Consider the following 26655-nt stretch of genomic DNA (forward strand, 5'->3'; position numbering starts at 1 on the left):
ATCACTGTTTTGGTTGTGTGTGCATGTGGTGAAATTTTAACATTAGCATTTTCTCATGATGAATAATCATCTACAGTGAGTGCTATGCATGGCATGCCTTTGGATGTTGATGAAGCATTTCCAGACCACAATGGAACAAGTTCACAGCAATGCTGGCCACATCAGATATATCGGCCAAATTGGAAATTTGACACAATATGAATAACACACACAAGGTTCCAGTGACACTTTTTTTTCTTTTCTTTTTTTTAATGAAACATCTTAACAAAACATGTCAGAAGCATTAGAAACAACTGAAAGTTTGGTGGTGGTTGTTTGTTGGTTTTTTGGGGGGTGGGTTGGTGGGGGGGCTTCTGCATGAAAACAAACATGTTTCCTGATCATGTTAACAATAAAAGACATACAAGGTAATTTTTTTTAAAGAAAATATCAATTCTAAATAAAACAAAACTGATATGTCAGCCTTAAACACAATGGAAAGTAATTTTGTCAGCACCAAAACAAAGATTATTCCTAAACTGTTTATTCTTTTTATTTTTGGTTCCTGGGCTGCAAATCCCACATTCACAAATACACATCTGTACAAGTAGGTTTTTACCCTACCATGTAGGCAGTCTTGCTAAAAAGCCAGCTCATCATGAAACCAAAGACCATCTCATACTGTCAAAACAACAACAAAAATGCGCAACACCCAAAACTTCCTTGACAGAAAGGACATATCAGCACATTCAGCCAAGTGATGGTGTCTATGCAAGAAATGAAAAAAGCATAATGCTACCAAACACTTTATGTAAAACGGAACTAAAACACATTCAAGTCCATCACTCCATGAGAAACTCCTGGCATCACATTCTTCTCTCTTGGTGTGTGTTTTGGTTCGTCGTGTGAGTGTGTTTTACATGCCAGTGTGTGCACATTAAGTATGTTGATGCCTCGTGTTCAGCTACATGTCCTGTACTGTTTATGTGTCACTGTTAATTTTTTGCATATGTAAGTGCCCTGGACTCACTGGAGAGGGTTAAAATCCCAATACATCTTGAATGGTGAAAAACCTGGAAACAACTTATCATAAATCAATTCTCTTATTCCAGCAGCGCCAGTTTTCATGAAACAGTCACAACAAAATCATGTCAGATCCATCGCACACCAACAATAACAACAGAATTACATCAGGTCCATGGAAGTGAATTTGAAAAAGCAATTGTCCCAATAACCAGATACCCCCCAAAGAAATGTAACACATGCTTCCCCTGAGCTGAGCACTGTCTATACAAAGGAAGCAGATCAGACAGGCAGCAAATGTTTGTATGACCACAAGGATAACCCTCGCTGGACATTTTCTGCTCGTTCTCTTCACACACCATGTGTGCTGCAAACCAGTAGATGACTGGGGAAGCTGAGCAGAGGAAGCGGGTCAAAACCTGGAAGCACATAAACATTTCTTTTTCATAATGTAGCAGAGCTCAATTTTCACACACACTCACACCAATTATTAAAATAGACGGGCGCAATAGCCGAGTGGTTAAAGCGTTGGACTGTCAATCTGAGGGTCCCGGGTTCGAATCACGGTGACGGCGTCTGGTGGGTGAAGGGTGGAGATTTTTCAGATCTCCCAGGTCAACATATGTGCAGACCTGCTAGTGCCTGAACCCCCTTCGTGTGTATATGCAAGCAGAAGATGAAATACACACGTTAAAGATCCTGTAATCCATGTCAGCGTTCGGTGGGTTATGGAAACAAGAACATACCCAGCATGCACACCCCCGAAAACGGAGTATGGCTGCCTACATGGCGGGGGGTAAAAACGGTCATACACGTAAAAGCCCACTCATGTGCATATGAGTGAACGTGGGAGTTGCAGCCCACGAACGGAGAAGAAGAAGAAGAATTAAAATAACAAAACAAAAAAAAGCAGCAAGATGTAAATTATTGTAATTTCTCTTGTCCACATAAATGCAAAATAATCGCAAATACATTATCATTGAAAAGTCATCAATATATCAACATGGATATACATACTGTGTGTACATGTTCTAGAAAGTGGCACACTCAAACACTAAAGATATAAATTATTGTAAAGTTCTCTTGTCCACATAAATGCAAAATAATCGCAAATACATTATCATTGAAAAGTCATCAATATATCAACATGGATATCATACATACTGTGTGTACATGTTCTAGAAGTGGCACACTCAAACACTAACATACCTTTGAGTTCTTTTAAGAATCTTGACAATCATTTTTTTAATCCATGAAACAAGCGCTGGTATCTATTACAAGACAACTAAATATATTGTTGATTTTGCTTCTATTCTGTGTCCAGAGTTCCAGCAGTCATACCAGTGAAAATATCTGGCTTCAAACTGACTGGCTTTTTTTTTTTTTTTTTTTTTTTTAATAATGAATTTTCTTTCAAAACAATAAGCCAAGCAGTCACTGGAGAGATGAAGTGCCAGTTTCTGAGAAGATCACTTGTTTTGGTCCTTAGTTCGACAGTCCATGCTGGACGAGTGGCTGAGTGTACTTCAATAAACTGTTAAGCTTTCAGGCAAAAGTGAAGGGCTTCGCTCACTGTGTGACTTAAAAACCAACCCCTGGTAACTGCTAATAAACTCTTCATTCTGGACTGTGAGAAACATTGGTCAGATTATATGTATATAAATAAGAGCCAACAGCATGTTAAAGAAGAAACCAATGAAAATCACTTGAGAGTGAGAAGGAAAAGGGGCACATCAACACTGATGCTCATGCTAAACAAAACAAACAAAAAAGGACGTAAAAATGAATGATGAAAGATAATTAGACAATCAAAAGCAGGGAAACCTAGACACTGAGACAAATATGAACCGCTGCACAAATGTTTGGCAGACAGCACTTCCATGCTTTAATTACAACAATAATAATCATGCCAGTTCCATAAACCTCACCTGAATATGCATGAAGCAGCAGCCGAAGCAGGTGAGGAACAACAAGTGCAGAACGTACACAACAAGGAAAGAACTGTGCCAGCCACTTTTCCTCTCATCCATCGAGCTGCCCACCGTCTCCACTTTGTACTTGTCCACCTCCATCACACCCAGAGTGCGACAGGCGTCCGGCCTGTGGAGGTAGAAGCTGTAGCAGGCGCACAGACTCAGCGCAATGATCGGTCCTGCCAGAATGAAGTTGGGAATCTGCTTCACCTGGTAGTACTTCATGAAGCCCACGTCCCAGTGGTGGGACTGGATATAGGAGTAGGACAGCGGGATGGGATCCAGACACCAGGGTGACACAGGCCCCTCCCCTACCAGTTTGTAACCTTCTTCACGACCGTGACTTACCAAAGCAGGATCTAACCTTACGTCCCAGTTATCTGGGAAGCAAAAATGCCTGTAGATGTACGACTGAAAAAAGACAAAAGGAATAAAGCCAACCAACAAAAAGACGACAGCTCTGACACCAACAGTAACTGTTTTCTCAATCAACAAACCAAAAAATGTTAGCATGGAGTTTCTGTGAGCCCTGTATGTGGACATTATGTACTGAACATACTCAACAGCTAGAAAATGAAGAATGAAACCCATGGAAACAACACCATTGGACCTTGTCAATGCAGATGTTCCAATCAAAATTGTCCCTGCGAACAGTTTCTGCTGCCTGATGAGAAGCATCCCTCCGAACGAGAGACATGCGAAAAGTGTCTCAGTGTATGGAGCTGTCATGAAAATACTGGCAGGGTTTATGCAGAACAGTACAGCAGCCAGGTATGATAGGTGGAAATCCTGCGTGACCCTCAGCCCCAGCTGCAGCAAGACCACAGCAGTGACAACGAACAGGGCCACATTCACCACAACACCAGACACCAACAGAAGAGACGACAGGGACAGACAGGGACACAACAGCGAAACTTCTTTGATCACTGAGATTAACATTGGATACAAAGGGAAGAACGCCACACAGTTTTCGTATGTGTAGCCATGGTGGGCAATGTGTAAAAAGTATACTGCATCCCAGTGACGGAAGCCACCTAAGAAGAAAAGGATGGTCTTATCAACAACTGTGAATTGCTTTTCATCCACCATCGGAGGACTGAAGACTCCTGCATCGTGGTCTGGGATCAGGACGTTGGCCACAAACTGAAACAAAATGTGGAACTTCATCACTTAGCTGTCTTCAATAGAACGTTAGCCAAAAACTGAAATAGACAAGCGACATCATTTAGTTCTCTCAAACACATATCCACAAAAGTTTAGCCACAAGTTAAAACAAATTATGGAACACTATCATTTAGTTATTTCCAAGTAACACAAAAGTTTAGTCACAGATGTGAACACATATAAGGAACATCATCATCTGGCTGTCTCTTGTCACAGTCTTAAACACATATACCTGACATGACCATCCCTATGGTTGGTTGTCTCCCTCACAGACCAGTATATCAAATAATTCATAATAATGAAATACACCTTTTTTATTGTCCAATTTTGGAGTGTACACACACACACACATATATATATAATTATGTGTATATGATACACAGTAATATGAAACAAAACATCTATACACACACACACACACACACGCACGCACGCACGCACATATATATAAAAATATGCATATACATATATATATATATATATATAATTTTGTCAATGCACACACACACACACACACGAAATAAACAGGGATGGGTGCACTAGCTCTGTGGAGGTCTTGCTATTGTGCTTTGTAGTAATTTTATGCGGAACTGGTGTTTAGTGTGTGCGCGTATTACATTCGTGTGTGTGTGAGGGTGGTGTAGGGGTGGGAGGGGTGAGAGAGCACGTGTGAATAGCCATTGTTTTCTGACGTTTTTAGAAACGGAGTGGATGATGACTTAATGTCATTATAATACCCTTGCGCATACAAAATCCTTCTATTTAAAGGCTTTTTTTTTTCTTTCTTTTTTCTTTTCTTTTTTTAAATTGCAGCGTCCTTTCCCTTCTTTCCCTGAATTTTGTCGTCTGCTAAAAATCGAACTAAGTCATTCAAACTCTAAGTAATTTTGAACTGCTGTAGTAACTGAATTTCAAACACCCAAGTAATGTGGCCAACAATTTTACAAAAATGCAAGTCAACCTGCAAAACAATCACCAACAGGCGAGACTGAAGGGCAAGTTTTCCTATCCCTGCTGTCTCGCAACTCATGAAAGAAGCCATTGCCGGAAGTGTGCTGTTCCAATGGGAAATAAGGAGCTTTGTGATTGGCTTGCTGTTTTTGCTCCAGTATACACGATTGGGTGAGAAAGTCTGTCTATTTATAGATTTTCATTGTGCACGAGAGTCGAGTTTGGGCATCTGAGTGCGTGTGTCTCCAACCCACCGACGGATTTTGTTAAACGCTTTATTAGTTTTCAAACATCTGTGTTGATTTGAATGCAGTTTGATGATCCTCCCCAAGGTAAGTGTCGTAGTGTAAATATTATATCGAATATAGGTTCCATGAATCAAAATAAGCAGTTTTTAAAAGTATAAAAGAAATGATTAGACGTGCTGTATGGACATCCATGCGCTGTCGTACCTTCACGCTAGGTTCTCATCACGTGCTTTTGTTTACGAGAGTGTTATTGTTGTTTTTATTATTGTCAGTGACATTTCAATCAATACTCGAATTGAATAATAGTGAATTGGTTGACGTCAGGATTCCAATGCCTTGTTACAGTGTTGAGTGACGAAGTAGAAGTAGAGTCGTTGACATGTCAGGAGTAACTGTCATAGTACCTTTGTAGTTTGTTGAACTCACACGTGCGTGTCACTCGGTTGAAGGTAGGGGTCGGGGTGTCTTTGTGTGGGCCATGATGTGTGTGCTGTGTATGTGTCTTTGTGGCTATGGAAATATGTGCAAGTACTGTATGTGTTGGGTGTGAAGGTAGTTTTGCTTCCACCATACCCATACCCACACTGTTTTCTATATATGTTTTTGATTATAATTATTAGCCGGTGTGTTATACTTACTGTGTTTCTTGTGGTCCAGTCTGCATGCTTCAAGTCTTTGGATCTTTTTGAAACTATCAGTGGGAGGTACACACATGAACATGCAAAATGTCTCTCAGGAAGGATCAGGAACGTGTTCCAGTGGGAATTGTTACAACAAACTTGAGAGAGTACATGTATCTTAAAATTTATTGTTAAGTAAATCAAATGGTAGATGGTCTTAGCAAAAAACAAAACAAAACAACAACATGTAGCTACATTTGATCTGTATCTTGTTTGAACTTGAAGTACATTAGAGCTAGCTACATGAAGATGAATGAACTTCAATTCAAAAAGTGTATTTATGATATATAACAAAAAGGAAACACTCCTTCAAGCATATCAGTTATGTGTCTGTTTTAAAAAATGTATTCATGTCAAGAAATCATTATTTTAAAATGCCTTAAACCATATTCATTAAGTGATGAGCGTTAATTATAATAGTGCCAGGTAAACTAAGTTTATATCCAGACTTCTTCTTTACCTTCACATTCACCTATCCCATAACCCAGTGAAGGGTCATCAGGACACTTCAGGTCTGTCCATTCTTTGGTGGTGTCCTCCACATTTTCTTTTGCCACCCTCTCTTCTTACTGCCTGGTTCGGTGCCCAGCAGAATGGTCTTTGCAAGCCTGTTGATCTTGTGGCCTGTCCGTACCATTTGAGCTTCTTTCTCATGATGATGGTTAGGTCATTGTGGTGTCCATCTGGTTGGGAGGTCATCTGTGGGGTTCTTTCTTATCAACTTTCAAATTATATATGGAGCCATGTTTATTTCCAGGATCACAACTGATGCAACATCAAACAGACAGTGAAGTCTCTGTGAAGTAGCAGCTGAAGAATGAAGGGAAAGGGGAAGACCGCCCAGCAGCAGCAGCAACAGCAGGAAAAGGACTGCCCACTACAGTTCCCTGACCTCAGCATTGTCAACCATGAGGAGGAATGCAAGCGGTACACTGCCAGTGAGTAGGCCTTTTCTCTTTGTTTTTTTTGTGTGTGTGTGTGTGTGCGTTTCTTTATAGTTTATGTGAGATCAAGGATTCTTTCCATCAACTTTTCTTCCTTTCTTTCTGCATTCATCAATTTCATGGGCTGCAGCTCCCACATTCACTTGTAAACATCAACATGCATACATGTACTAATGAGCTTAAGCATATGATCATCTTCAGTATATTTTACCTTGCTGTTAAGGCAGGCTTGGTATGTTCCTGTTTCCCTAAAATTAATACACGTAACACGTACACAGAGATGGATTGCAGGATCTTTAATGTATCCATATTTGATCTTCTGCATACAGTGTGAATAAACACGAACTGACAAAGGGAATTGAGGCACAGGTATATATCTGCATATGTGTTGACCTGGGAGATTGGAAAAAATCACCCTTATTACACCAGGTATTGATGCTAAGATGGAACCTACAACCCCAGGTGGTCCAACACTCTAATCATTTAACTGTTGCGCTTGTCTCTCTGTCTCTCGAGGCCCCTTCCATCCTTTCTGAGGATTTAAATGTTTTGACAATGTTTATGATATTTATGCTTATAGTTAGTGTGGTATCTTGCTTGCTTTCACGTGAACAAGTACACAAAGTATGCCTTGTGTGTGCATTAGTGTGCAGGGTTTGTCTCCTTTGCAGCCCACTGTTTCTTGCTCTGTCTTTCTTCTTGACTGATTTCCCCACCCTCTCTTTCCCTTTTTGCCCAGTATGTGACATAATTATTGAACGACGAATGGTGTATTCAAACTGATGCTTCAGTACAGCTTTTTTGGTAAGTTTACATAATTTATTGATATCTTATTGTATACATTGATCAAGTACTATTATCTTTGATACTTTGAATGGTTTTGGACTCTACTGATACTTAGTTTGACATTGAACAAGCAGTAGAATCATACTGATGTATTGATCAAATAATAAAATCATACTGCTGTATTAATCAAGCCCTATTGATCAAGCTATAAGATTATTATGTTGATTAAGGCACAGAATCATTGTGTTACAGATCAAGTGATGAAATCTTACTGTTGTACTGAGCGAGCAATAAAACCATGCAACAGTATTTACTGATCAAACAATAAAATCACACTGCATTATTGGTTGATCAGGCAGTAAACTCATTCTGAAGTGGTAACTCACTAACTCATGTTTCTTCCCTTTCCAGTCCTTGGCCGTTCACCAACAGAAACGATCAGCATTGAAGAACTGGACACAGTGCAAACAGACCTTGAAGTGCTGCTGGCATCAGTGGGTCGTCGCCTCAAGCTGCTGAAATCAGAAACCCAGATTCTGCAGAACTGGCAGGAGAAGAAGGATGTCAAAACTCCCCTCATTAAAGGCAAAGTGGTAAGCTATTGGGGAATGGAGTATGATTTGAATTTAAGGGAAGAATCAGTCTGAATGAGGAGGGAAAAAATTGGAAGGGGGTGGGGGGGGGGTTCTAATTTTTATTCAGGAATGACTTCATTTGGGACAGGTATTGTGAACTTAAATGTGTGTGCATTTGGTGGGTGGGTGGGTATTTAGTGTGGATTGGTGCTTGCATGAGTGTGTGTGTGTATGTGTCTTTGTGTGTGTGCATGTGTGATGGCTTTGGACAGATAGTTTTCCTTTGTGAGACATGTTGAAAATGGCTTGACTTGAAAACAACATAATGCATGATTGCTGTAAAGTCGTCATTTGTTCAGAATGAGAAAGGAAGAAAAAAGGGAGAAAGCATTCAGTATATATTGCTGACACATGCTTCTCAGCTATATATAATTCAGTACATAGCTGACATGTTTCTCAGCTCAGCTGTACTAAAGATGCTATATAATAATTCAGTATACTGCTGACATGTGATTCTCAGCTAGGCTGAACTTAACATGCCATGTGAACGCTGGATTCTCACCTGAGTTTCCAGAGTTTGATCCCCGGTTTCAGCACACCAGATGGGTAAAGGGTGGAGAATTTTTCGATCTCCCAGGTCAACATATTTACAGACCTGCTAGTGCCTGAACCCCCTTTGTGTGTTTATGTATGCATGCAGAAGATAAAACATGCACGTTAATCTATGTCTGCGTTGGGTGGATTATGGAAACACATCCAGCATTCACTCTGCAGACTCCGGCAGGGGTCTGACATTCCTGCCTGTGCAAACTACTATCCGCCTATGCGGAGAAAATGAAACTACGGCCGATAACCTCCCGGAAGTAGGTAACCTCCCCTTTGTCCCGCTGGCTAACGCCCTCTTTTGACGGCAATATGCCATCACCGGCACAGTGAGCAGGGAGAACAGGAAGCGGGGAGGAGGGAGGGTCTTAAATTTGGGTCACGGTAAGTATGTTATTTAAACGTAATTTTAGATAGAAAATTTCCTTTTAATTACACATACTTAACCGTGACCCAACTAGTGCAGAATAGCGCGACAAGGTGGAGGGCTCGCCTGTTCTACCGTCTGTTTGCTGTGATGGCCTGTTGTGCAACTACCACAGAAGCGATGCCTCTTAAGCCATCATCCCGTAGGTGTGCGACGTCTCTCTGGTAGAAGTCGATGAGCCATCATCCCTAAAGCGACAGATGTCCCTCAAGTAGAATTCGACGCACTAGTTGGGTCACGGTAAGTATGTTATTTAAACGTAATTTTAGATAGAAAATTTCCTTTATACACGTAAAAGCCTTTCATACACATCAATGAATGTGAAAATTGCAGCCCACGAATGCAGAAGAAGAAAATGCTATTTGATAACTCGGCATACTTGAACTTTATTTCTCAAGAGTGTTTCTCAGCAACACTGAACTTCTTCTCCTTCTTCTTCTTCTTCATTCATTCATGAGCTGCAACTCCCATGTTCACTTGTATGTTCACAGTGGGCTTTTACGTGTATGACATGTTGGCATCCATACTCCATTTTCAGGGGTACTCTGAACATGAAACGCTAAACCAGGCTTGCTTTGCAGCAGTCAGAGCCGCCCACAGCAACAAAACGTGGAAAGGGGGCGTCGTCATCAACGCCAGAGGAGCGACCAAGCAAGAAGTTCAAGGAGAGCAGCGGCAAGGCAGCACCTGCGCCATCCAGCGTTGCCTCACCTGTGGCGCGTTCAAAGAGCAAACTTCCTCAGGTGCCGAATTTGTGTGCGAGTGTGTGTATGTGGGTGGGGGTGTGTGTGTGTTTTTTCAGGGAGGTTTGTGTTCTCAGTATTTAGATATATACCGTAAAGTTCGGTCTATAACTCGCAAATAGAAGCCAAATTATATGCAAACTGCATTTACTGTTATTTTATTTTTTTTATTCTCTAAACTTGGCACTTTGATCTGATATTCTGACACAACAACAAGAGCAGTCATTATTATCATTTTTTGTTCAAACAGGAACTTAGTTTGCTAAGCATGGAAGTTATATTTATTTTTCAAACGTTTTGGTGCAGATAGTAAAAAAGGGAAATTAATCTGTAATTAATGCTAGGGGACTTAATTTGCTTTAAATTGATCTTTCTCATCTTAAACATTACATTTTGAAATTCTGCTCAATACATAAAAAGCTTGTGTGTTTTACTCTCAGTGTACAGGGTTTTCACTATGTTCATTCGCCCAAGTGGTCTTTTTCGGAAAACACTAAAATCAATACGAGTGGACTTTATAGATCTATTGGCTGAGCCCTGAAGGTCATGGGCAAAAATCATTTGCGTACACATATTTATACACATTCAAAGCGCGTGCTCATATTCTTCGCGAACATGAACGACGCCATTTTGTTTCAAGTTGTTGACCTGCCCGTTCAATCCTATATTCAATCGACAATACACGATAACATGTGATGGAAAGTTGGAGAAGGAGACCGTTAAATATTTATTCAGAGAAAGGTTTGTGAACACCTCACCACTTACTGGATTATGCCCCAAACTGCCATAAAAATATCCACAGAATCAGTCGGAATTCACAGTTAAAAATTGTAAACCATGCAAGTTAATACCCTTGAATTGATGAAACGAAAAAATTTCCAGTCTTGACTTTTTTTCAAAAAGAAGTCCGTTTCACTTCATATGACGTTTAGAAAGAAAAGAAATCATAAACAGATGCATGCATGCTCAAACAAGTGAAACGTGTGACTTTTGGTTTTGGTTTTTTTTTTATCTGATAAAAATAAACAGACGAACAAGGAAAGCAGAGACATTCATGAAAGCCTCATGAAATATAGAGGAATGCCAGTGTTTCTGTATGTGCATTAACATAGAAAGATTACACTTTCTCTCTCTCTCTCTCTCTCTCTCTCTCTCTCTCTCCTCTCCCTCTCTCTCTTCTCTCTCTCTCCCCGCTCCCCTCTCCCTCTCTCTCTCTCTCTCTCTCTCTCTCTCTCTCCCCTCTCCCCCACACCTCCTCTCTCTCTCTTTCTCTGTCTCTTTATATTCCCACCCTCCCTCTGTCTCTTCGTTTGTTCTCTCTTCTCTCCTCTTCCCTCTTTCCTTCATATCCAGATCAGTCATTCTCCAGTTCCCCCACAGACGCCGAGACGCCGGGTCTGTTTGTTGCAGATGAAATCAGAAGGGGAAGCGGTCAACTCCGCCGCCGAGCTTCCCCGGGTCGTGAAGAACGAGTGTGTGGACCGGTTCTGGCAGGCCATGGAGAACTACTGCCGCCCCATCACCGATGAGGACGTCAAGTACCTGGAAGAGCAGGTCCAAAAGGTCAGCTGAGCCGAGGGAAGGGGCCAGGGGTGGGTTACATGAGGCGATCTTTGCAACGCTAAGTTTGCTTATCACTAACAATGTTCCTAACACCGCGGTAAATTCCATGATATGCTTAGGAATATTCTCAACTCTTAAGCAAACTTATCTTTGCAGCGCTGAGTTTGCTTATCATTAAGAATGTTCCTATCACCACGGTAAATTCCATGATATGCTTAGGAATATTCTCAACTCTTAAGCAAACTTATCTTTGCAGCGCTGAGTTTGCTTATCATTAAGAATGTTCCTAACACTACGGTAAATTCCATGATGCGCGTAGGAATATTCTGAACTCTTAAGCAAACTTAGGACTGCAAGGATTGCCTCATGCAACCTGGACCAGGGTTCTTACAGGCTGTTAAAGCTTTTGTTAAAGACTGAGAAAAGACACACAGAAAGACTACTGCCCAGCCTCTGTTTGTTTTTGGGGGGTGATTTTTTTTTTTTTTTTTTTTTTTTTTTCATCATCTTCGTATTTACGTGACATGTCATTCTCTTCCTATGAGAATCTATTCTAGCAAGCAAAACATTGAAGGTGGACAGTACTTATTTTCAGTGCATCAGAATTGTGATGCTAACTATCTAAGGACATTTAAACAAAAAAACAAAAGAAAAAAGGTGGAAAAATCACTTTTTTTTTTTTTCTTTTTTCTTTTTTTCTGAAGACTGACAAAGTTTCCCCATCTTTTCCCTCCTTTGGTCCCTTCATGTCTGAAGTGTTTGATGGCAAGAAAGAAAATGAGGATAGCCGAAGTTGTGAGCGGTCTTCCCTGATGAATGTGTGTGTTTGCATGTGAGTGTGTGTGAAACCTATTTCTTCATGGGTTAACGATAAAGAAACGTTTTTGACAATGTGGTGTGACTTCTCATTCTGTGTGTGTGTGTGTGTGTGTGTTTCCTGAAGTCCTAAAATGTGTTTCATATCTTGTAAATGAAGCTGCTGATCATTTAACAGCTGATTTTATTTTTCATTCGTGTTGTATGAATGAGATGTTCCATGGTGAAGAATGTAGCAGCGTCTTTCTGCTTTTAGTTTGTGTATTATATATGTTGTGTTTTTGATAATTTAGCAATACATTCTTTTTTTTTAATTATTCATTTACTATGATTGTTTTTGATTATCATTATTTCATTCCAGGTGGAGGATGAAGAATCCACGTATTTCAAAATACCACCCCTAGGACGGCACTATAGAGAAGTTTGGGCAGAAGAGGATTTACTTGAGGAGATGGCTGAAGGTCTGTGACATTTGGTTTGATGCCTTTTTTGGCAGGTATTTTTTTAAAGAATTTTTTAATCCCATGTTCACACAACATGTTGTGGTTAAGATGTCAGAATATCAAACAGCAGAAAATAAGACTCACAACTGTCGTACAGAAGAAAAAAAAAAAGCATTTAACAAATGGTTTTGAAAGGATGTGATTCTTTTAGATGCTTTGCGTATCTATTTTTTGGTGTCATATACTGTACCATGTCAAACTGATGCAAACTAGGCCTATTGGTTTGCTCTGCTTGGCCAAATTTCGGGGTATTTATTTACTTTAAAATCAACTTCTTATGATCTTTCTTTTAATTGTGTAAAATCAGAATTCTCCCATAGTTGGCTTTTAGTCGTTTCAACTTCAACATAATTACAAAATCAAGGTTTTGTTTGGCATCCTAAATTTTTTTTTTTTTTGGGGGGGGGGGGGGTTGGGTGATTTTATTTAATGATTTTTCATGATTTGATGTGTATGCCATTTTTAACTACTTTAATACAGAATTTATCTGTGGAGATATATATATATGTGTGTGTGTGTGTGTGTGTGCAGGTAGCAAGGTGAATGACAAGAAGCGACACAGCAACCATACCAATCACACTTACCCAGGCGCCACTGCTAACGGGTCCAATGGCACAACCGATCCGTCATTATTACTCAGAAAAGCGGAAAACAGGTGTGTGCTGTTATAATAATAATAATAATATTAATGGATACACACTAGCACACTATCCAGAAATCTGCTCTAGGTGCTTTGCAAAAACGCTTTTGTTAACATAAAACATTATATCTATGCTACATACACACACCAAAATGTGACTACACACACACACACACACACACACACACACACACACACACACACACACTGCATACATACATTTTAACATACATGTGTATCTAACAGCTACCCTAACACATACGCACACATAGGCAGGCACAAACTAACATAAACACACGCACACACAATACACATTCATATACAATATATTGTTATACATCATACAAAAGTAATGTTTCTTCCACTCTGCATCTGAGTTGTTGGTTAAACAAGTTTTAGTGTGTGTGTGTGTGTCTGGGAAGTGTGACAATTAAACTAGCTTTTATGTGTGTGTGTGTGTCTGAGAGGTGTGACAGTGAAACAAGTTTGTGTGTGTGTGTCTGGGAGGTTTGACAGTTAAACATGTTTTTGTGTGTGTGTCTGGGAGGTTTGACAGTTAAACAAGTTTTATTGTGTGAGTGTGTCTGGGAGGTTTGACAGTTGAACAAGTTTTGTGTGTGTATGTTTGTGTGTGTCTGGGAGGTTTGACAGTTAAACAAGTTTTAGTGTGTGTGTGTGTCTGGGAGGTTTGACAGTTGAACAAGTTTTGTGTGTGTTTGTGTCTGGGAGGTTTGACAGTTCAACAAGTTTTATTGTGTGTTTGTGTCTGGGAGGTTTGACAGTTGAACAAGTTTTTTTGTGTGTGTCTGGGAGGTTTGACAGTTAAACAAGTTTTATTGTGTGTTTGTGTCTGGGAGGTTTGACAGTTGAACAAGTTTTTTTTGTGTGTGTCTGGGAGGTTTGACAGTTGAATAAGTTTTGTGTGTGTGTGTGTGTCTGGGAGGTTTGACAGTTGAACAAGTTTTGTGTGTGTGTGTGTCTGGGAGGTGTGACAGTTAAACAAGTTTTGTGTGTGTGTGTGTGTCTGGGAGGTTTGACAGTTAAACAAGTTTTATTGTGTGTGTCTGGAAGGTTTGACAGTTAAACAAGTTTTATTGTGTGTGTGTCTGGGAGGTTTGACAGTTAAACAAGTTTTATTGTGTGTGTGTGTGTCTGGGAGGTTTGACAGTTAAACAAGTTTTATTGTGTGTGTCTGGGAGGTTTGACAGTTAAACAAGTTTTATTGTGTGTGTGTGTGTGTGTGTCTGGGAGGTTTGACAGTTGAACAAGTTTTGTGTGTGTGTGTGTGTGTCTGGGAGGTTTGACAGTTAAACAAGTTTTATTGTGTGTGTGTGTGTCTGGGAGGTTTGACAGTTAAACAAGTTTTATGTGTGTGTGTGTGTGTGTCTGAGAGGTTTGACAGTTAAACAAGTTTTATTGTGTGTGTGTGTCTGGGAGGTTTGACAGTTAAACAAGTTTTATTGTGTGTGTGTGTGTGTCTGGGAGTTTTGACAGTTGAACAAGTTTTATTGTGTGTGTGTGTCTGGGAGGTGTGACAGTTGAACAAGTTTTGTGTGTGTGTGTGTCTGGGAGGTGTGACAGTTAAACAAGTTTTATTGTGTGTGTGTGTGTCTGAGAGGTGTGACAGTCAGGCAAGTTGTGTGTGTGTGTCTGGGAAGTGTTAGTATCAGACTGCTTTGCTGTAGTGAGTTTAAAAAGTTGTGTTTTTGTGTGTGTGGCCATCAGTATGGAGGACTCGCCTATAGGACCGCTCACACAGCGTCTAGTGTCGGCGCTTTTGGAAGAAAACATAATGACGCCAATGGAAGACATAATCACAGACTTCGGAGGTGAGAAAAAAGTTGACTTGAAACACTCCACCCCATCTGTGTTTGTCTCTTTCTCTTTCTCTCTGTCACTGGCTCTCTCTCTCGCTCTCTCTGTCTCTCACACTGTCACTATCTCTCTGTTTCTGTCTCTTTCTCTCTCTCTCTGTCTGTCTCTTTCTCTCTCTCTCTCTCTCTCTCTCTCTCTCTCTCTCTCTTTGCCACTGTCTCTCTTTCTCTCAGTCTGTCTGTCTCTCTCTCTCTCTGTCTGTCTGTCTGTCTCTGTGTTTCTGCCTGTTTCTCTCTGTCTATGTCCCTTTTTCTTTGAGCAGTATAAGTATTGGTATTTCTCCAGCCACAGAGCGCATGATTTCTCTTTTTAACCAAGTTACAGCACTATTATAAGTGGAGTGATGGCCTAGAGGTAACGCATCTGCCTAGGAAGTGAGAGAATCTGAGCGCGCTGGTTCGAATCACGGCTCAGCCGCCAAAATTTTCTCCCCCTCCACTGGACCTTGAGTGGTGGTCTGGACGCTAGTCATTCAGATGAGACGATAAACCGAGGTCCCGTGTGCAGCATGCACTTAGTGCACGTAAAAGAACCCACGGCAACAAAAGGGTTGTTCCTGGCAAAATTCTGCAGAAAATCCACTGCGATAGGAAAAACAAATAAAACTGCACGCAGGAAAAAATACAAAAAAATGGGTGGTGCTGTAGTGTAGCCACGCGCTCTCCCTGGGGAGAGCAGCCCGAATTTCGCACAGAGAAATCTGTTGTGATAAAATAAATACAAAATACAACTACAAATATAGTGAAAACTGCTCCTTCTCCTGGGGCACAAGTGCATTCAGGTATTTCAGACACCTGGCTTGAGAAAAAGTCCTTTTCTAATAGTTTCCTGAAACATAAAACTTATTTTTTGTTGTCGTTTATTTTCTGATATCGCCTTTTCAGTTGTTGTTTTTTTTCATTGGGAAGTGGTTTTTAATGTGCATTGTACAATTGTTGTACACTGTTGACAACAAGAAACTCTTGATCAGCCGGCCCCGCTGTGCTGGATGGTGCTTTCTGCTTGTCGTCGATATAAACAAAACATTTGAATGATCAAGAACAGACATGCAAGGAGGTTTGAACTGTTTTTTTTCTCCAAGCCTGACCGGCGCATTAGGTCTGTGCATAGATTAGCCATCTTCTTCTACTCTAACTCTTTTTTTTTTCTTTCTTTCTTTGTTTTCTTTTTTTTTTTTTTTAAAGCAGATGTGGTGTAGCACATGGATATCAGTGTACATGCTTTGACACCTTCTTCAATCTGAAACTTAAACTCTTGCTGATAGGAGTGATAACTGCAGTCACTCATAAATTCTTGTGTGCAGTTCTTGCTGGTATAAGTGATAACTGCAGTCACTCATAAATTCTTGTGTACAATTCTTCCTAATAGAAGTGATAACTGCAGTCACTCATAAATTCTTGTGTGCAACTCTTGCTGGTATAAGTGATAACTGCAGTCACTCATAAATTCTTGTGTGCAATTCTTGCTGATAGAAGTCATAACTGCTGTCGATCATAAATTCTTGTGTGCAATTCTTGCTGGTATAAGTGATAACTGCAGTCGATCATAAATTCTTGTGTGTAATTCTTGCTGATAGAAGTGATAACTGCAGTCACTCATAAATTCTTGTGTGCAGTTCTTGCTGGTATAAGTGATAACTGCAGTCACTCATAAATTCTTGTGTACAATTCTTCCTAATAGAAGTGATAACTGCAGTCACTCATAAATTCTTGTGTGCAACTCTTGCTGGTATAAGTGATAACTGCAGTCACTCATAAATTCTTGTGTGCAATTCTTGCTGATAGAAGTCATTACTGCAGGTCACTCATAGATTCTTTGTGTGCAGTTCTTGCTGATAGAAGTCATAACTGCTGTTGGTCATATATTCTTGTTGTGGCAAGTTCTTGCTGATAGAAGTCATAACTGCTGTTGGTCATAAATTCTTGTGTGCAATTCGTGCTGATAGAAGTCATACATTGCTGTTGGTCATGCTAAAATTCTTGTGTGCTATTCTTGCTTGGTAGAAGTCATAACGGCTGTCGACTCATAAATTCTTTGTGTGCAGTGCTTGCTGGTAGAAGTGAATAACTGCTGGTCTCTCATAAATTCTTGTGTGCAGTTCTTGCTGAGTAGATAGTCATAACTGCAGTCGAATCATAAATTCTTGTGTGTAATTCTGCTGATAGTAGTGATAACTCAGTCACTCATAAATTCTTGTGTGCAACTCTTGCTGGTATAAGTGATAACTGCAGTCACTCATAAATTCTTGTGTGCAATTCTTGCTGGTATAAGTGATATTTGGTGTCATATACTGTGATAACTGCAGTCACTCATAAATTCTTGTGTGCAGTTCTTGCTGATAGAAGTAGTAACTGCAGTCGATCATAAATTCTTGTGTGTAACTCTTGCTGATAGAAGTGATAACTGCAGTCACTCATAAATTCTTGTGTGCAGTTCTTGCTGATAGAAGTGATAACTGCAGTCACTCATAAATTCTTGTGTGCAATTCTTGCTGATAGAAGTCATAACTGCAGTCACTCATAAATTCTTGTGTGTAATTCTTGCTGGTATAAGTGATAACTGCAGTCACTCATAAATTCTTGTGTGCAATTCTTGCTGATATAAGTGATAACTGCAGTCACTCATAAATTCTTGTGTGCAGTTCTTGCTGATAGAAGTCATAACTGCAGTCACTCACACATTCTTGTGTGCAATATATCTGTCATATCAAAGGTCTTGGTCTGTGTTTTATACCGTTCTAGATGTGCAGACCTGCTAGCACCTGAACCTCCCCTTCGTGTGTATACACATGCAGAAGATCAAATACACACGTTACAAATCCTGTAATCCATGTCAGTGTTTGGTTGGGTTATGGAAACACAGACATACCCAGTATGCCCACCCCCCCACCCCCCCCCCCCCACCCCCCGCCCCGTGGGATGCCGGGGGTCTTTCAGTATAAATAGCATCCCTGCCTCCTGTAAATTCTGTGCTAGAAATTTCTTCTTTTCTGTCACTCTCTTTGTTTCTGCCTTCTTTCTATCTTCACTGTTGTCTCCTTATTCTGCCTTCCCAGTCCATTCCCCTTTCTTTTTTCAAGCAAGCCTTGACACTTTTTTCTCTTTTCCGCAGTCTATGATGTACTATCTGTGCTGTTTTGCTGTGGCGATTAGGTAGTGAGATGTAAACACTGGGATGGGCACTAGCTGCCCATTCTGCAATGTTGTTTGCCTATATGGCCTTTTTATGTATTTTTTGTTTGGCTTTGAAGTTTGTTGTTTTTTCCTTTCTTACAATTTTTTGTAATCTAGGGATGATAAATTAAGCGGAATGGCTGGCGTCCTCAGCATGGCCTTGTCTTATTTGCCATAAGGAGCTAAATGGTTGGGATACTGTGTCATGAACTGTGTTTTGTGGGTTTGTCTTAGTGTTATTTTGTAAATGTGACAGTTTTGTGTTGATGTGGTTGAGCATTTGTATGGTTTGACAGTCCTGATATGGCCCTGCGCATTCAACTGGACTATAAGCAACAAGAATAATAAGAATACCCAGTATGCACAACCCCACGAAAACGGAGTATGGTTGCCTACTTTGGAGGGTGAAAATGATCATACACGTAAAAGCCCTCTTGTACATACAGGTGAACATAGCTGTTGCAGCCCTCGAACCATGAAAGAAGAAGAATCCATATTTCATATTTGATGGCTAGAATACATTACATGTGTTTTATGAACTGGATTGGGTTGGTTTTTTTTGTTGTTGTTGTTGTTGCTGTAATAATTGTTGTTATTGTTGTTTTTCTTAGAAAATTTAGAGGAGGCTCCAGCCATTTCTCCCCGTGCCCTGGCCAAACAGCTGAACATCACCAACCCTGCCACTCTGGAACGGCGGATACAGCGAGAGCTGGAAGAGCAAGGTATCCATCCATCGTCCTTTTCTCTCCTTCCCTTCCTTTTTTTTTTTTTTTTTTTTTTTTTTTTTTTTTTTTGTCAAGGTTGCAGGTGGCAGAATGGTTGAGACGCTTATCAGCCAATGCAGTGTCCATGAGTTTGAATCTGGGGTTTGAATCCCCATTTTAATTACACATACTTAACCGTGACCCACTAGTGCAGACTCCGGCAGGGGACTGACATTCCTGTCCTATGCAAACTACAATCCGCCTGTGTGGAGAAAACGAAAGTAGCTACGGCCGATAACCTCCCAGAAGTAGGTAACCTCCCCTGTGGCCCCCTGGCTAGCGCCCTCTTTTTCCGGCAGCCATCTCGACACGTGTTCCTGTGCACTGCATACGGCTAAGTTTTTTCGTATTTTCTGTCTATCGATTCTTTGGCATCCTCGTTGTTTGTCTAATTATGTCTTCAACCAGGTCGCATAATTATGCGGCTTGTTTGGGCGATCGGGCTAAAGTCAAGGCGCGATCGCAATCGAATCCCCATTTTTGCCCTTTCTCCCAAGTTTGACTGGAAAATCAAACTGAGCGACCAGTCTTTCGGGTGAGACGATAAACTGAGGTCCCATCTGCAGCACACTCTTTGCGGACTGTAAAAGAACCCATCGCAACCCATAAGTGTTGTCCTCTGGCAAAATTCTGTTGAAGAAATCCACTCTGATGGGCACACAATTGTATACACATGCACTCAAGGGCCTGACTAGAGCGTTGGGTTGTTGCTGCTGGTTGGGCATCTGTCTAGCAGATGTGGTGTAGCCTGTATGGATTTGTCTGAACGCAGTGACACCTCCTTGAGAAACTAAAACTGACATTTAATTACACATACTTAACCATGACCCACTAGTGCAGAAACTAAAACTGATTTTTCTTTGTCATCATTGCCTTTTTTTTCTTTTATTTTCATTTTCAGCCTGTTTCCCACTTAATGTCAGCTTTTTTTTTTGCTTTTTTTTTTATAGCTTTTTCAGTTCGTTGTTTTTTTACGCTTAATTGTTGATATGCATATAAATTTGGTGTCATATACTGTACCATGTCAAACGGATGCAAACGAGGCCTATCGGTTTGCTTTGCTTGGCCAGATTTCACCATATAAATAAGTGGAGTGATGGCCTAGAGGTAACTAACGCCTCCGCCTAGGAAGTGAGAGAATGTGAGCACGCTAGTTCGAATCACAGCTCAGCCGCTGATATTTTCTCCCCCTCCACTAGACCTTGAGTGGTGGTCTGTACGCTAGTCATTCGGTTAAGACGATAAACCGAGGTCCACTGTGCAGCATGCACTTAGCACATGTAAAAGAACCCACGGCAACAAAAGGGTTGTTCCTAGCAAAATTCTGTAGAAAAATCCACTTCGACAGGAAAAACATAAAACTGCATGCAGGAAAAAAAAAAAAAAAAAAAAAAAAAGTGGCGCTGTAGTATAGCGACGCGCTCTCACTGGGGAGAGCAGCCCGAATTTCACACAGAGAAATCTGTTGTGATAAAAAGAAATACAAATACAAAATCACAAAGACTTCTTCCTCTTGTCACTGTATTACTTCTTTGTTGAGCAAAATCAGTCACACCAGTGATAATCACACGAAAAGTAGCACTGCCGTCATGATCAGCTGTCAGTCGGCTCTACCCGGGTAGGCAGCCTGTTGTGTCGCAAATGGCTCCCTTGTTTGTGAAGTGCTTTACAGTTTGGTCTCTGATCAGAGACAAGGGCAAAATAGGTTTTGATAATAATTTCACCAAGGGTCAAGTATTCCAGAAGTTTGAAAGAAAAAGTTTTTAAAAATAATTTTTTAAGAAATCTTATGTGGTTCATCCTTGAAAAGGGTCTATAGACCAGAAAGTTAGATGTTTCTTTTATTGTTGCTTTGTGTGTGTGTGGGTGGGTGCAAACATAAGAAAATATTTTTGAAATTGCCCAAACCCTTCGCCCCAGGTGCACTGAAGGCATTGTTGAACCAGAGGAGGTGGATGACGCATTTTCACACAAATTTTTTTTTTTTTTTTTTTTTTTTTTTCCCAAACCTTCACCCCTGTGGCACTGAATGCATCTTGGAGCCAGAGGAGGAGTTGGAGGATGCCTTTTTGATGAAATCAAATGATTTTTTTTTTCTTTGGTTATCTTGAACCCTTCACTCCAGTGGCACTGAATGCATCTTGGAGCCGGAAGAGGAGGTGGAGGATGCCTTTTGATGAAATCAATAAATGTTGGGGGTTTTTTGTTTGTTTTTTTTGCTATTTCCAACCCTTCACACCCTGTGGAATTGCTTTTGAAGGCATCTTGGAGCCAGAGGAGGAGGTGGAGGATGACCCAAGCGACGAGATCCTGACGGAGCTGAAGCAGGCGCAGGCCAACCTGAAGCCCCTGCTGCAGTGGAAGAGCCAGCACCTGAAGGACCTGGCGAAGAAGGCCCGTGAACGGCAGGCCTGGCAGCAGCTGTGGAAGAAGTACGAGGAGTGCGACGCCAAGGTGGGTCACTCAGGGGGCAGGTGGTGGATGAGGAGGATGAGGAAGGGTTTCTGATGACGATAATTGGGAGGGTTATGCAGTCTCACTTCCGTCTGATTTTCATGGAGGAGGTTCCCCGGTTATTTTCAGTGAGAACCGCATGCGCGTCACAATTTCTTTCTTTTTTTTTTCCAGGTCACCAAAAGGGTAATGTTTCATCGAAGAAATCGCTGTTCTGACGAAAGGGTTTTGACCATTTTCGATGACTGGTTTTGCAAGTTTACAAGACATATTTGGTTTTATAATTGCACCCATTATTTGTTTTAGTCTTCTGTGTTTACTTTGAGTTTGTTTCTTGTCATATTCCTGCCATTACGTGTTCAGGCTGATCCATTTATAAACTCTGCCGAAAAGTTGTCCAAGCAAAGACAGTGCAAACTCCGAGAAGCCAGTTATGGTGATGGGCCGCGCATGTCATCACATGACCTTCTTCTCGCTCTGCAAGCAACGAAAAGTCCACCATGAAAGCGGGCTGCACACCTTCCCAAACACAATTTTTCTGATGATGATGATGATGATGATTCAATGCAGAGGAGGTGGATTTATTGATGATGGTGATGATTTTCTAAGGAGGAGGAGGATATATGATGATGATGATTTATTGATGATGATGATGATGATTTTCTAATGTGGAGGAGAAAGATTTGATGACGATGATAATTTATTGATGATGGTGATGATTTTCTAATGTGGAGGAGGAGGATTTGATGATCATCATCATTTATTGATGATGATCATTTATTGATGATGGTGATGATTTTCTAATGTGGATGAGGAAGATTTAATGATGATGATGATGATAATTTATTGATGATGGTGATAATTTTCTCATGTGGAGGAGGAGATGGATTTACTGCTGCTGATGATGATATATTGATGATGACAATGATTTCATGATGATGATGATTTTCAGAGAATGTGAGGTGTGTGGGTAGGGTGATGTTGAGTGTGGATGTGGGTTTGATTGCGTGTGTGTGTGTGTGTGAGTTTAGTTCTTTTGAAGGTGCAATGCTTATTTCTTCAGTTTGAAAAAAAAAAGATATTTGTGTGTCTGTGTACATGAGTTTACTGCATTTGAAGGTGCATGGTTGCTTCTTTTTTTTCTTTTTTTTTTAATGAAACAAAAAGCAATTGTGTATTTATGTGTGCATGTCCAGAGGTACAGTGCATGCTATTCCTTTTTTTTCTTCTTCTTTTTTTTTTTTTTTTTTTAAGAAAAAACAAATTCTCGATCTGTGTGTGTGTGTATGTGTATGTGTGCAAATTTAGCACTTTTAGAAATGCAGTGCTTGCCTCCTTAAAACACTAACAAAAACACAAAAAAAGGGAATTATGTGTGTCTGTGTGTGTTTAGTACTCTTGAAGGTGCAATAGTCTTGCCATTTCTCCCAAGTTCGACTGGAAGAAAAATCAAACTAAGCTTCTACTTCTAGTCATTTTGATGAGTACTGTAAACCGAGGTCCCGTGTGCAGCACACTCTTGGCGGCACTGAAATAGAACCCATGACGACATAAGCATTGTCCCCTGTTAAAATTCTATAGAGATATCCCCTCTGTATTAGGTAAATGAATATATATGCATGGCACTCGAGGCCTGACCAGTGCGTCAGGGTGGCGTGTAGGGATTTGTTTGAATGCTTTGACGCCTCCCTGAGAAACTAAAACTTTGTTGTTTTTATTTTTAATTTACAGCTGCAGGAAGAGTACCGCAAGCTGAACGCCGCCCGGCAGAAGAAGAAGCCCAGCTTGAAGCGAGAGCGGGAGTCTGTGAAGAAGGTGATGAAGGAGTGGTGGGCCATTCACCAGGCTTTGGACGAAAGCTACAACCAGTGAAGGAAGCCTTTCTGCTGACTAGTCATCCGCCACCTGTTTGTCAACACACTCTCTCTCTCTCTCTCTCTCTCTCTCTCTCTCTCTCTGGCATCATGAACTCTCTCTCTCTCTGGCATCGTGAACTCTCTCTCTCTCTCTCTATGGCATCGTGAACTCTCTCTCTCTCTCTCTCTTTCTATGGCATCATGAACTCTCTCTTTCTATGACATCTTGAACTCTCTCTGTCTCTTAATGGCATTGTTACAATTTTCTTTTTTCTTTCTTTTATATATATATATATATATATATATCTTTTTTTTTTAGATAATCTTTTTTCCCCACTCCTGCCCCATTGTCTTGTATCTTTTCAGTGGCCTTGCTCTCATTTCCCTTCCCTTCCCTCCCCATCCCTTCTCTGAGCCCCCTCATACTGAGGTCACCATCAGGCCACTCACCAGAGAAAGAGGAGACCCTGCACTGCTGCTGAGTCACTTTGGTGCAGCTGAGTCGCTGTGTGCGTGCCACTTAAGATCTGACTAAGCGTTTTGGGTTATGCTGCTGGTCAGGCGTCTGGTCTGCCTGGCAGATGTGGTGAAGCATATATGGATTTGACCGAATGCAGTGACGCCTCCTTGAGAAACTGAAACTGAGTCGCTTCGGTGGTATTGAGTAGTGCCTGTATTCTGGTGTTCAGATTCAACATAAGTAGGACATCACCCACCAATTCCCCCCCCCCCCCCCCCCCCCGCCCCCCTGACCTCTCTAATGGCAACAGCAGTGGCATAGTTGAAGAGCCAGACTTTGTATTTCTTTTTTATCTCTACAGATTTCTCTGTGTGAAATTTGGGCTACTCTCCCCAGGGAGAGCGTGTCGCTACACTACAGCACCACCCACTTTTTTTTGTATTTTTTCCTGCATGCAGTTTTATTTGTTTTTCCTATCGAAGTGGATTTTTCTACAGAATTTTGCCAGGAACAACCCTTTTGTTGCCATGGGTTCTTTTACGTGCGCTAAGTGCGTGCTGCACATGGGACCTCAGTTTATCATCTCATCCGAATGACTAGTGTCCAGACCACCACTCACGGTCTAGTGGAGGGAGAGAAAATATATATCGGCGGCTGAGCCGTGATTCGAACCAGCGCGCTCAGATTCTCTCGCTTCCTAGGCGGATGCGTTACCTCTAGGCCATCGCTCCACTTGAGTGAGTATCCCCCAGGGATTAAGACCCCCACCATGTCCCTCCAAGGACAGTCCCCTAGGACACTGAAGACCTGGAAGGATGAACTCACCACAGGCTTGGAGGTGGAGGGGAAACCCAAAACTGATGTCACCACGAGAGCAGGGCATGAAAGGCCACAGAAAAACATGGTACATTTTTTTTTTTCTATCTTTGATGATTTATAAGGATGACAGCAGTATTGCTAGCGAGGTCCGTTCAGGGTTTGGGACCGCATGACAGTGCTGCACTCTATGCTTCCTTTTCCTTTCGTAAGATTCCCTGGTGTCCACCGGGCCTGAGAGATGCAGACACTTGCCGTCTTGGCGATGCAATATAAGCAACACTCCAAAAGATGTGTCACTGAAACGGATGATAGACACACAACTGTGTGGTCCCAGTCCTCCCATTGGGGGTCATAGGTCACAGTACGCTTATCTCTCAGGTCATAGTACGCTTATCTCTCGATAGTTGCCAGCCCACAGGCAAAAAAAAAAAAAAAAAAAAAAAAAAATCCCACTTTGATACTTGCTTTTGGAGGGGCTCAAACATGCATCCCAGTTGTCATGCACTGGTCATGTCAAGTTCTTTAACTTGTTTTGTTCTGAAACAAGTAGGAAGTCTACTTAAAGCATCTGATTATTACTGGTTAGTGTGGAAACCATTCTTGCTGTTGCTTGTTGAAATGATGTGCTGTGAACAATTTTCTTTACTTGCTTATCATCATTGCAGTTGGTTTTTGTTTCGTTTTTTGGGGTTTTTTTTTTTTTTTGTTTGTTGTTGTTGTTGTTTTTCACATTATGTGCAGAAATCATCAAACTGTGCAAGTTCAGTATACCAATATCATGTAAAAATTGACTGACCATAGTACTCATTGTAATATGCAAGTTAAATGTCACAATACCATACTTTTTTTTTTTTTTTTTTTTTTTTTTTTTTTTTTTTTTGAAACATCATTGCATTGATTGATGTAAATACTTATTATGCTCTGAGATTAGCAAAACGTTATCCTCTCAAAGGGGATATGACCTGTTTGGCACATTGTCATTTCAAAAATAAGTGAGGAGTGAATGCAATGGAACAAAAAAGAATGTATGTAGTAAAGTTGTGACCAATGAATGTTGACTTTGAATGTGAACAGTGTTTGATGATTAGTTCCAATAAAGATACGCAACTGCTGTTGGTGTTTTTCTTCTTTTTCTTTTATCATTTTCATTTTTTCACTGAATGATACGCCAACCATATACTTTCATCAAAATCAAACATAAAATTAGATACGCAACTGCTGTTGGTGTTTTTCTTCTTTTTCTTTTATCATTTTCATTTTTTCACTGAATGATACGTCAGCCATATACTTTCATCAAAATCAGACATAAAATTAGATATGCAACTGCTGTTGGTGTTTTTCTTCTTTTTCTTTTATCATTTTATTTTTTCACTGAATGATACGTCAACCATATACTTTCATCAAAATCAAACATAAAATTAGATATGCAACTGCTGTTGATGTTTTTCTTCTTTTTCTTTTATCATTTTCATTTTTTCACTGAATGATACGTCAACCATATACTTTCATCAAAATCAAACATAAAATTAGATATGCAACTGCTGTTGATGTTTTTCGTCTTTTTCTTTTATCATTTTCATTTTTTCACTGAATGATGCATCAACCATATGCTTTCATCAAAATCAAACATATTATT

At 40.6% G+C, this 26655-nt stretch overlaps 2 protein-coding genes across 5 annotated transcripts; one reads left to right on the plus strand and one right to left on the minus strand.

Annotated features, from left to right (window-relative positions):
• Positions 1 to 104: 104 nt before the first annotated feature.
• Positions 105 to 5181, minus strand: LOC143301245 (GPI alpha-1,6-mannosyltransferase 2-like). Of its 3 annotated transcripts, none has more exons than XM_076615383.1 (3): positions 5101 to 5181; positions 2931 to 4118; positions 105 to 1421 (listed from the first exon to the last, which is right to left on the minus strand). In XM_076615383.1, exons 1-3 carry the CDS (start codon positions 5179 to 5181, stop codon positions 1170 to 1172), a joined length of 1521 nt encoding a protein of 506 aa, XP_076471498.1. In that variant the 3' UTR covers positions 105 to 1169. The 3 variants fall into 3 exon arrangements, with proteins under 3 accessions (XP_076471498.1, XP_076471499.1, XP_076471500.1); XM_076615384.1 differs by having other exon boundaries at positions 5116 to 5178; XM_076615385.1 differs by having other exon boundaries at positions 5120 to 5173.
• A 118-nt stretch (positions 5182 to 5299) lies between these two features.
• On the plus strand, positions 5300 to 26119 carry LOC143301016 (transcriptional adapter 3-B-like). 2 transcript variants are annotated; one of them, XM_076615009.1, is made up of 11 exons: positions 5300 to 5422; positions 6776 to 6956; positions 8160 to 8341; positions 9938 to 10096; positions 11507 to 11659; positions 12837 to 12936; positions 13510 to 13633; positions 15344 to 15447; positions 19278 to 19388; positions 21691 to 21884; positions 23616 to 26119. In XM_076615009.1, the coding sequence occupies exons 2-11, from the start codon at positions 6836 to 6838 to the stop codon at positions 23754 to 23756; spliced, it is 1389 nt and encodes a 462-aa protein (XP_076471124.1). In that variant the 5' UTR covers positions 5300 to 5422; positions 6776 to 6835; the 3' UTR covers positions 23757 to 26119. The 2 variants fall into 2 exon arrangements, with proteins under 2 accessions (XP_076471124.1, XP_076471123.1); XM_076615008.1 differs by having other exon boundaries at positions 9935 to 10096; positions 23616 to 26117.
• Positions 26120 to 26655: the final 536 nt, after the last annotated feature.

This window comes from Babylonia areolata, chromosome 27 (assembly GCF_041734735.1).
Source record: "Babylonia areolata isolate BAREFJ2019XMU chromosome 27, ASM4173473v1, whole genome shotgun sequence".
Taxonomy (NCBI): domain Eukaryota; kingdom Metazoa; phylum Mollusca; class Gastropoda; order Neogastropoda; family Buccinidae; genus Babylonia; species Babylonia areolata.